The 12,127-nt window shown below is 39.4% G+C and overlaps 1 protein-coding gene across 1 annotated transcript in view; it reads right to left on the bottom strand.

Annotated features, from left to right (window-relative positions):
* PLCH2 (phospholipase C eta 2) overlaps positions 1-8,998 on the bottom strand; it is a 68,657-nt gene extending 59,659 nt beyond the window's left edge. Inside the window, exon 1 of the mRNA XM_086625529.1 lies at positions 8,887-8,998. Within this exon, the coding sequence (XP_086481655.1) occupies positions 8,887-8,998 (112 nt within the window). The remainder of the gene's footprint in view (positions 1-8,886) is intronic.
* Between the last annotated feature and the right edge of the window lie 3,129 nt (positions 8,999-12,127).

Raw genomic sequence — 12,127 nt, 5'->3', positions numbered from 1 at the left:
ACTATACTTACAGGACATCATGGCCATGACTCACAATGCAGAGAATACAGACTTTATCCCTATCCTACCTGTCAGTGAGAAGCTTGAATCTAACATTTGGTACTTGCACTATTAAAAAAAGCTCTTCCAATGGAGGATTAATCGTAAGCATCTCAATAGTACTGCAGCAAATGCATGCTAGGAAAGCGGGGAAGGTTATATAAAGCCCATAGAGAGAAGAAAAATGAAAGAATGGAACTGTTCCGCTGGAAGAACATCCCTAAGCTCACTGCTTCTGTGGGCACAGAAGAACCAAGAAGGTAGCACTACACCCTGCATGACAGAGACAGTTGTTCATTAGAGCTTAGAATAAACTCTAATCTCCCCATTTAACATCTTCTGAGGACCTGGCTTGCACAGCAACTGAATGCCTGCAGGTGCTTTTAACAGTTAGATGCATTCCATGTGTTAGCTGTAATTTATTTGTCAGTCATTTACTTGACTAATTATCTACTCAAAATGGCTCATCACACTAGATACCTGAAGTGTGACAACCATCAAGGATGTGGTAGCTTCATCCTCAAACAGAACAAAGATACAAGTAACATCATCCTCTACACAAATATGCTTTGCCATAAAACATGCACTTGACATATGCACATACAGAACCACAAAAACCACACAACACTGGGGAATAAATTTCAGATCTAAATGCTAATGGCTTAAACGGACTATGTCCCACAGCCAGAGATAAGGGTGACTGCACAGTCAGAACTGATCAGTATAACCTACAGCAGTAAAACTACTGTATAATCACTGGGAGTACATCAGAACTACGTGGCAGTTAGCATAAATGATTCCATTCCAGACAGCAATGATTAACGACGTTAGGACATGAGGAGTAGTTTAGCACACTGCATTGTGGTGTAGCTCCTCTTACTTAAACCCCACCTTCATTTCCTCCATCAGTAAAGTTTGCAAGGTACTTAAATGGAATGTCTATAGCTAATGAAACTGCTCTGAAGCAAGCAAATTTGTCAGAGAATTATGAATTGCTCTATCTTCAGCATTACCATTTCCCTGCAGCAGCACATACTTCACTGACAGTAAGCGGAATGGATTTTCATTTACTTTGCAGACTCTTTATTCATCTACATACTATGGTCATAATTAATAAAACATGCCTGCTGAGAGATAAGAGAGCTTTTGGAACAACAGCATGCTGATAAGGTCTGAAAAATATTATCCTCTAAACAAACAGGGTCAAACAGCTAAATAAATATCTCTGAACAAGCAAGGAAAAAAGGAAGAGCGAGGTGATGCTGTGGAAGTACTGCTAAAAACAACTGTACCCATAAGCACGAGTACAATTTATCCTCTAGCTAGAATTCTAGTGTACACAGTACAAAGAATAAATCCACCTACTGTGCTTCTGCGGTGGGCTTCCTAAATCCATTGCCTTGTAGAAATAAGAATATTTTTTTCCATCGCCTATGTCAGAATGCAAAAATACTCAGCGTTTTCCCTCCGTCTTGCTCCCTCTTCTGTAAGTGCCCCTTCCCATCCGCATGAGAAGGCAGTTGCCATTTCATCCCATGTACCAGCTCAGTCACCGAGGAATCACTGTCAGTTTTCTGATGGTACAAGCTCCTTCGCTGTACACAACACCCGAGAAAGCAAGCGGGGGAGAGAAAAGAGGTAGGATTTTATCTAAACTACTTTTTGCTGGAACGATTAACTCTTCATTGACTGATACGTCCTTCCTGGTATCTCTAGTGTCAGTTGACACCAAAATGTCTGTTCCTCTAAGACAACAGGGAATTCTGTGTGACAGCTGTTTAATGCTCATGTTCCTTCTTTTAAGATTTCCTCTGCTTTTCTCTTCCACTGCTTAACAAAGAACTACAGTCAGAAACTGCCACAGCCATGATTTCTTACAACTATACTAGCCATCTCTTCTAAATTATGCCAGACTGATTAAGAATCACAAATCCTATCAACTTTCTAAGTTTACTGTGATCCTCAGTCACTAACAGCTTCTAAAACTTAAGAGATCTCTACGAGACTTTTTCTCCACTGATTAATGCTTTACTTCTTCAGGTAAAGTATTCAAAACCTCTAACCCTGAACATCCAAAGTAACAGAACAAAATTATTTGCAAAGGAACAAATTCACTGCCTCCAGAAAAATAAAATGTGGATGCACCTGTATACACCATTATACACTATATGTATCCACATATGCAAGCAGCAACTTCATGCACTGTGACATGAACCTGAAGTTTTTTCTTCCTTAGATCCAATCACAAGTCCTAGGAACCAACACATCCCTTCCAGTTCAGTAAGACATACACCACAGTTAAGGGGATTAGGACAGTCTCTAAACAGGTGCAAAATCTTTGGTCTTCTCCTCCTTTACTAAGCCAAGAAATACTCATAGTAGGGTATAGCAAGAAAAACCCACACAACCACACACACCAAAAAAACACGCCATCACTAGAAAAGCCAAGCACTTGTTGAGGTAAGTCACCCACTATGCACGTTACACAAGTTCCTTTATAGGGCTGCTTAGGTCCACTGCCTGCAAAGCCTCTTACCACACTGTTGCATGGCACTGTTCTTTCTCATCTAAGAGGAGAGTCTTCAGGTACTCTTCCAGGAATTAGAGGGAAAAAAAAAATCCACACATTTGCTAGTGAACTTCTCTCATCATTAGAGGTAACATTAGTTTCTCTCAGCAACAGCATCTACACCGACTCAGAGGGAAATCTTTCTCAGAAAGATCTCTTAAGATATTTTTGGCTTAATACTACTGAATCTCAAGCATCCAAAGCAGCAATATGGTTCCCCATCACTGCAAGCACGATCCTTGAGACTCATTCTGAATCACTTGCTAAGGAGTCTGGCCCACTCTGAGAAAAAAGATTAACAAAAACTTAAAACATTGTCAAAAATAATCTCACTCACACTTCTCTATAAACCATTCGCAGTTCTTCTATCTTGTGCAGAGCATTTTCAGCACCTCAATGTCCTTCTTGTAGCAAGAGGTTAGGTCCATAGCAGACCAGCTTCCCTTCACATTGGCTACACAGGTTTGGTTTGATGGTTTGTATCTGAGATCATGAGTTCAAAAGTAGAGTATTCTCATTTTTTTACTACATAGCCAGTGATACAGCTGAAGAACCCTGGATTTGCCTATAAGATAGCAGTAGCCATGCATGAAGTAGTTCCTCATAGTTAATTAACTGTAGAAAACCACCATGAATGGCTTCAGAAGACACGTGAAGTTATTTCTTATCTCAAGAAACAAAGCATTCCTCTCTGATAAAGTATTTAACCTCAGATCGAACTGACAGATAGGATTCTGATATGAACAAAGATGAAAAGAAAACTGCTTGTAGATGAAGGGCATTTAAATGTTCTGGGAGGTAAGCAGTATCTAAAGCCAGGCAGGTTTCACAGTATCATACAGCCAGGGCTGGCTTGGATTTTAAAAAGGCATTTGCCAAATTCCTAATGCAAATCAAAGCCAGACAAGAGCCGATGCTGTAAGACACAATGGCCAAGAGTCACTTGGCTGTATCTGCATTCAGTGACTTTCAGGGGATTAAGTTTACCAGAACTATCAGCAGATACAAATAATTGACTTGTGAGAAAATGTATGAGCAAGAGACTTAGTTTTCGTTTACAGCACGGACAAGAACAGCATCCTTCTGAGCTGATTTGACAGACTTATTCACAGCTAATGGCTGTATCTTAAAAACCTTCCACAGATCATGCCAATATAGTTGAACTTTATTACAGAATACCGGATTCCTCCCCACTCCCATCTTTGACAAACATGCAGGCTACGTGCCCATCCAAATGAAAGGAAGATATTTTTCCCCTCACAGCATTATAGGCTTTATTTCTGATTGCTCCAGCATTGGTTCAGTCAATCCAGAAGTTAGTTCGCTACCTCTAAACATACTGCACTTATTCTAACCATCTGACTGCGCATTATTTTTACTTATTTCACCAGTTTAAGAATCAAACCATAAAGAAATGGAACTTCCCTGCTACCAGATACTCACACCTATCGACTCACCCCGTTTTATGACAGTCGCATGACTTCGACAGCACACAGCAAGAAAAAAGGTGAGGCCAAACTGCCATATTCCCATGGACAGTGGGGAAAGACCAACAAATCTGACCTGTTTTCATTACCTTTATGGTTCCCCATTGCTATTTATGACAGTTTCACAACCTCACAGGCATTTATCCTAACAAAAGACAGAGACAAATAGTTATTACTATTTCATGATTCTAGAACAAAATCACTAAGGTCAAAGGATGTGTGAACTGGAGACAACAAATGGGAGACCTCTCTGCTCCACTGCAGGTGTCAAATTCAGTAGTATTGAGGCTCCTAACTTCCAATGAAAGTCAGTGGGACTGTCTCTGCCTAAATAGGAGTTTGGAGACTAAACACCTTTAGGCATCTTAGCACACAACACACTTCACTAAAAAAAACAGGCAAACAAAAACCCCAAGAGATGAATCTAGAAAGCTTTACAGTTTTTCATTGCCTGTTGACTCCATTTGGGCTAAATGACAAGACTTAACAAGCTCATTTGATCCAAACTAACATCCTTAAGAAAATAAATATACATTCCTCAAAGACAGGAAAAAGGAATATATGAATCATGTCAGCTGAAAGACAAGATACCAGTGTTCAGCACAGCCAAAATGAAATGAAAGATCCTCATACACTGCTTGGTCCAGACTTACTGTTAAGCTATGTTTTGTATCATCATTTATCCTGCAGAAGGATCAGAAATAGATAAAAACCAGAATACTAGTGCTGTAAGGCCACTCTGCAAATAGGCAAAGGAAGATAACAGCTGAGAAAGAATCCAGGTTGTGGACTGCTTTCATTAGTCTAAACACAAGCTAGAAGGTTTAGAGATTTATGTTGCTTTTGTATTAAGAGAGTACAGATCAAGATAATTAAGCTGGACCAAAATATTCCAGATTTATTCTATTACAAAATTGAAATGCTTAGTCGGAGGAGTTTTACTGGGTTCATCATGAACATTAGCAGCCTCAAGAAAGATTTTTCACGCAGTGCAGTACATCAGACTGCTTTTGAACCCTATTGGAATCTTTTGCATTTTAAATGTTTCAGATACAGCAAGATTAATTTTGGAACAAGTTACTTGAAATATAAATTAGCTGCTTTACATATCTTTGAATATCTCAAACCAAACAAAGAGTAACCCAACTGTATTATAATCAATCTAGACTCTACATTTAATTTTTCCCAATGCTTTCATTAATTTCAACTATTACTTCCCCTCAGTCTGCTATCTCATACTGGTTTCCTAGAGATTTCACTGCTCAGTTAGGTTTTGTTCAAGCCATCCTTCCGATGTGCACTTCAGCATCAACTCAGGTCCTTTCATAATGACAAGGCTTAATATAATGAGTATAAAAGTCAGTAACTGTTATGCACAAAACCACACTAAGTACTTCGAAAATTTTTGTTGTAAATCTCAGATTAACACTCCTCAATCAGCTGCACAACAAAAATTGTTGTATGCATTTCTGTAAGGTTGTTGGGTTTTTTTTAATCCAAAGATTACATGGAAATACAACCCAAATCAGGGATGCTTACAGGGAATCACTTATTGCAAACAAGGGACAAAGTGTAACTAAGCATTGTCTTTAAATATCGGCATCTGTATCTCACTTGAACTTCAAGTTATTTTATAAATCTTAATTTTTGGAAGATACGTTAAAGCAAATATTAAGTTCTAGCGACTTTCCTTTTTTTTTTTTTTTGAAGTAAAGACTGCTGAAATAATCTACAAGAGAAACTAACAAGCCATCACAAAAATGATTGTTCATGTTTCTGTTAAGCTGCAAAAAAATACTTTGAGGCTCTATAACCTGGGCTCAAGTGGTTCAACCCGGATTCTTAAGACTGAGCCTTCTGCTCAAGCCCTTTTCTGGTGGAGAGGTGGGAAGAAAGCAGGGACTGCATACGGAGCCAAATATCTTCCTGGTAGCTTCCATCATACGTGATTCACAAGTCTCTGCCCTACATCAGATGTATGGAATGTAGGTACAGAGCATAATGAACGTAAGGGTAACAGTAAGAACACCGCTGCCCTCTGCTGTTACACTAGTCAAATACTACCTTCTGTAATGCAAAATGACCTGAGGACTGGAAGCTGATCTTGTCATCAAGTAATTCAAGATACTTTCTCCTTTACAAGGCACACTACATTACATAAATGGCACAATTTCTTACAATGCTATCATCTCTTAATGGGAGATAAGACAGCTCCAAGACTGAACTCTTTCTAACAATTTTTCTTCCAAGACTTTAACAGTATTAAAGAATGCTACATGAGCATGGACAGCAGAAAACAGTCTTTTTCACAAACTGAAAATTGATTCAGTTTCACCATTTCATCTGTCCTCAGATCTGCTCCAGACCACCGCCACTTGAGATGAGAATACACCAGCTTGTCACCTCTCAGGCAAAACACCCACCTAATCATTCAGCTGCTTATCCACACGTATATGCCCGCAAGCAGAATAAATTTTGTTTCAAAAAGCTGGAAATCTGGCTAGAGATTGCCAGTCACATTCTGAATCTGTATTGGGAAGCAGTAAAAGCCTAAACTCAGAGAAATTCGAGGCTGAGATAGGTTCAAGAAATAATGTAGAAATCCATCTCAATCTCTTTAGCTCTACTGTTCCACAGTATTTGCTCACATTTTAGTTCTAACTGATGGGCAGTTTCATAGAAACCTAGTTTTAATTCAAGTTCCTTTCAGACAGCTGATATCAATTCACATGATACCATTTGCATGTCTATTCTTCAGCTAAACTTGTATCATAGAATGGTTTGGGTTGGAAGAGACCTTTACAAATCACCTCGTCCAACCCCCCTGCCGTGACAGAAGCACTGCTCATGTAGACAGGCAGCATGCTAGAGCCACATGCTGAAGGCCACCTTAAGCACTTCTCCAGGCTAATCTGATGTACTAGTATCTAGGCAAATAGGATTTTGCATGTCTATGCACAACACTCTTTCATCAGATTACAAAGGAAAAGTGAGTCTAGACATGCCAGAACATATTTGAAAAATAGAGGATTACTGAATTTGCCATATACCTCCTTGATTTTGGATTTCCCAATGCTACTGTAATAATGTTGAATCACATTATACAGCAAAATTACATAAAAGTTAATTGCATTCCGCTCAAATTTCCTTTTTACAAAGCAATCTTATTCCTCATCCATATACAGCCTACATAGGAAAGTGGAGCTCTTATTAAAAAAAAAGTTTTGAAAACTGTTTGTCTCAACTGATGAACGAAATTGGAAAACTGCAGAAGAATGCTAAGAGTTTAAAGCTGTCTAAGATTAATAACTATGACACAGAAGCAGATCGTAGGTAGCTGTGATACTATGGGACCAAACGATCAATGGAGGAGCATTTATTTAACTGCAGGGATTTATGCCAACCAGTGATTTAACTCTCTAGCACCATCCTTCCCTAAATTTTATGGCAGATATATTCACCAAAATGAGAAAGCTGAAGCGTCGTATTTGACAGCATAGGCTTGATAAAGCAGAAATATCATATCTGAAAGCACAGACTACTCAATCAAGACACCACTCAACAGTATTTTGATCAGTTGTGCTCAGATTGCTCAGTGTTTACTGCAATACAAGGGCAAAACAAGAGAAAAGCTGACACTGCACCACACTGCATTTAAACTGAGGCATATAAAGAGTTAATTAGTGAGTTCAGAACAAACTCAAGTGGGTGTTCTGAACAAGCCTGCAAAGGGATTCCTGAGCTGCAGACCAGCTTTTGTTTAGGTTCAGACCCACTTGCAGTGGAATGCTGGAAGTGCTGCACAGGCACAATGAAGACTTTCTCTCCCTCCAGCTATTTCTGCCATTTCTTTGCACTTTGTCCTACCTACACACACTGCCAGAGCTTTATGTACAGAAGTATATAATGGACAATTCTTGTTCAGGAGGCAATAAATTACAATTCATCCTACAAGTAAAAAGTAGTTCCCTAAAAGTCAGTTTATATAATACAGCAATAACTGGAGCAAACTATCTTACTTCTGTAGTGCCAGAAGACATGCAGATGATGTAATACACCTATTTCACCTCTAAATTTCTGCACTTTTCTTTCTCAAACCCTTTGCAAACTAATTTATGAGAAAGAACTACAAAAAAAAAATTCATTGTTGGTGCGATCTGCAGGTGAGAAGCAGGAAACACTTTTTGTAACTATTTTTTTTCTATTAACACACTACAAGAGTAGATCTGGGGCAATCTTCCCCAGAGTGTGTGAGCAACCACATATCCACATGCTGAGGAACCGCAAGATACGAGTTGAACAGGCAGTAGAGTTAAGGACAGGAGAGCTCAAGAGTTGTGCAAAGGCAAGGGGATCTCACTGTGCTGAAGATCCCACTGCAGTCCTTCAGTATTCAAGAGATTCATCAGGTAAGAATAACATTCCTTTGGAAAGGTCCCAGTTTAGCAAAGTCCTTCAGCACATGCTTCGTTCCACTGCTAGCGACCGTAACAATATGCAAGCTTCGTTTAGTCAACTACTTTTTTTTGGAGGGAAGGTGGTTTGGTTTTGGGTTGTGTTTGTTGTTGTGTGGTTTTTTTTTTTAAACACACTTCATCCAAACTCTAGTCATCATACCAACTACACAGAAAAAAGGGACTGAGGAACATACAAACAGAATTCCCTCAAACAAAGTTAAGGAAAACTACAAGTCCCACATGTAATCTCAATACAATAAAAGTAAATTGGGAGAAAAAGAAAGTATTTTCAATACTAAACTATTAGATGAAAGGACGGTAACCTTTCACTTACCTATTGTGATGATGTTTGCAGAGAGGAAACGGAAACAGTTTCCATCATGGAGCACGAGTTCTTCGCTTTGTGTCAAATCCCCTGCTACAGATTTTGGAGAAGTCAGAGCCATCTCAAGCTTTCCGAGCAGGCTAGCAACAGTGCTTGCTCCAAGTCAAACAAAGTATTTCAGAACAGATATCTGCAGAAAGATTCAGTTGAGTAATAAAAGTATCTGAGAAGAATCAAGAATTTCAGGATGTTGCTGGCTTGCTTCAGAAGTCACAGCAAGTGCCTTCTCTGGAATCCCACATTCAGGAGACTGACCTGGTTTAATCCTGCTGACACATATTCCACGCATTGAAGAACAGAATTTATGGGATCAGTGTGGAGAAGGAACTACCACTGAGCTCAGTCTTGACAGAACAGATGCAATGGGCCTTCCCAGAAGCAAAACAGTTACAAGTATTCAGTGTATCTTCCCAGGATCTCTTGCATGTTGCAAACCTGGAGAAGACAATTTTTTTTAAATAGTGGAAGTTGCTTTAACTCTTTAGTATACAATATTTACTACGGGAACATAGCTAAATAACATACAATGGACTGACCTCAGCAGTTGCTTACACCCGGATAGCTCCTCACATAACAGAAGGCACTGACTCTTCTTTCCCTCACCCCAGTATTTTCTATAATTGTAGAAAACTATGCTTTTGCCAGCAGCAGCCTCTCCAGAAACCAAACAACTCACACAGGGTTTAAATACATATATATATATATATATATATAAAAATACACACACAGACAGATAGACATACACTTCACTCAATCATTCTACACAGTAAGCGAATGCATCAGCTGTATTCCCAAAGGACAGCTTTGAGAAATAGCTGCTGCGATGCTGGCTTGGTCATTCAGTTTTCTCTTACCCTTTAAAGCTCTCTTCTCTTCTTACATGCCATCAGCTGTCTCCATACTGTATCTCTTCATTCCTGTCTGGCATTCCCCTTCCCCTTTCTTACCTATCTCCAGCCCAGTGGCTACAGAAGACTTACTTTTCCAAAACTTTCCTGAATAGAATATCTGATGGATACCTTCCTCAAAGAAAGAAGGTCAATGGCTCACTCCAAAACAGCAATCACACAAGACAGAAGCCTGGGATCCTACCTTGTGCTGGTGTTTGAATCTATGGGAGTCTCCTTCAGTTTGTTATTACAAGTTGAGCTCTGAGACATTGCCCTAACATGTTTTGTTGTGAAAGCACAGATCCAGTTTGACATTATTTTAAAAGAGACAGGCCAATGAGGTATCACTGCTAATTTACAGTGGACATAAATAGGGGGAGTTTGAGACACTTGTATCAAAAAATAGTCCTGAGAAATGTCCCTGGTACAGAATCTGCCAGTCGAAGTTGTATCTCACTCTTGTCTTTGGTCTCTCATTCAGCTTCCTTGGGAAGTCATTTCCTCTCTATGACTATCTTTTCTCCAAGCCCCACCTTCTCCATTCTCTATCTTGTCAAAATCTCCTCTGTTGAGAGGGAGCATGTCAGTCAATGAAGTAACACCCATCCATGGAGCCAAATGCAGAGCAACTTCATATACAGCCCACAAGTGCTTAGCAATATTAATCCTATGGCAATTCAGTATCATTAAAGTCATTTGTTTCCACATTTTAATGGGAAATATCTCAAAGGGTATCCTGTGGCTCTGAAGTAATTTTGGGCGTATCAGTGGGTGAAATTCATTTGGTGAAGAATATATTTATTACAAAGCACAGCTACAGTCACCAAAACCAAAATTATAAACTTAGGACATACTTCACAAACCGACTGGATTGAAAGCGAAGGGAGGTAATAGGTTACCAAAGATTCTCCCTATCCCCCTCCAAATATACATCCCTGTACATGCTGTCATCTGTCTCAGTAATTGTATCCCTTCATCATTATCTGATATATACATAATTAGTTAAAATACAGAGCAAACATTCTGCTTTAGACTGAACAAAAACAAGTAATGCATTTCCATGTTTTCATTTTGTGCATCCCAAAATAAATGTTTTTCCCTTCAAGTTAATCATCAAATTAATACCAAAACTATATTTACACACACACACAGAGCTGACTTGCCAAGACTCATTCTAAGCTTTCCTTTCTTGTATGTACTTTTCACTAGACCCTTTACTGAGCACACTTGTGATTCCAAGAGTTGGGTGGGCGAAGAGAGAACATAGCACCATGACTAGGTGGCGATATTTTCTCTTCTCTGTGGTGTAAGATGTGTGTAGGGACAGGATTGGACACAGCTAAAAGGCTGCAGGGTTTCTTTTGTTCTACTCAATAAGCATCTGCCAAATTTCCTGAGCGTGACAAAAGATACACCAAGAAAGGTAAACTGAAAGCAAGGAAGAAGTGAAGGAGCTCTGGTTAGATGGATAAATGGACGTTTGTTCAGTACATTTGCTTTCACTGCACCTGGCCCTGATTCACAGTGAATGAGAAAAGACTCAGGAAGGTTTTTTTAGAACTTTAGGAAATAATCAAAACCAGATGTTACAAGGCATGTCAGGAGTTAAATCAACTGTGTCCACTGAAACTGCAGCAGACAAAGTCTGAACTGCACCCGACAGCATTTCTGGAGCTACTCCATTGCACACTCTAGCAAGCACTTCTACATTTGACAGGCCCTGCCTCGCAGCAGGTGAGGTATCTTCTGCTTTGGTCATCTGGGCAACTACTTCTAACCACAATTTTATAGCCACTAGCCACAAAGTGCCACGTCTGATACACGCGCGTCAAGTGTTTAACCCTGAGGTTAATCCGGGAAGCCACAGCTCATAGGACAGATGAAACTGTTTTAACATTGAGACAAGATCTACCCATTTCCTTTTCAGAAAGGTGAACTGGTTGGTTGTTATTTTGCTAGGCTTTCTCACCTCTCTGCTTTAGTGGTTTTTTGAGAGGTCGTTTCCTTTGTACGAAGTTCACTGTGACTCATTATACACCAAAGAACATATTCCTGAGAGCAAGGAAGACTGAATGGGCACAGATGTTCATGCTGGTACATACTGGCACCATTTCAGTGAAAGCAAATGAGCTGTAATACTTATGTGGCTCATGGAATATTTTGTCTTGAGTCATGTCAAATTCACGTTCTTTACTCTTTTCTTTCTGATCTGAAAGTGAAGCTATTGTGACTCAGTCAATATAAATTCTGCAAAAGATGTTCTTTCTTCACTCAGTCCCACCTTTTAGAGCTTCTGTACA

The sequence above is a fragment of the Tauraco erythrolophus genome, chromosome 23, assembly GCF_009769465.1.
Source record: "Tauraco erythrolophus isolate bTauEry1 chromosome 23, bTauEry1.pri, whole genome shotgun sequence".
NCBI classification, from domain to species: domain Eukaryota; kingdom Metazoa; phylum Chordata; class Aves; order Musophagiformes; family Musophagidae; genus Tauraco; species Tauraco erythrolophus.
Note: the sequence above shows the minus strand (reverse complement) of the source record. Positions and strands in the feature narration are given on the sequence as shown.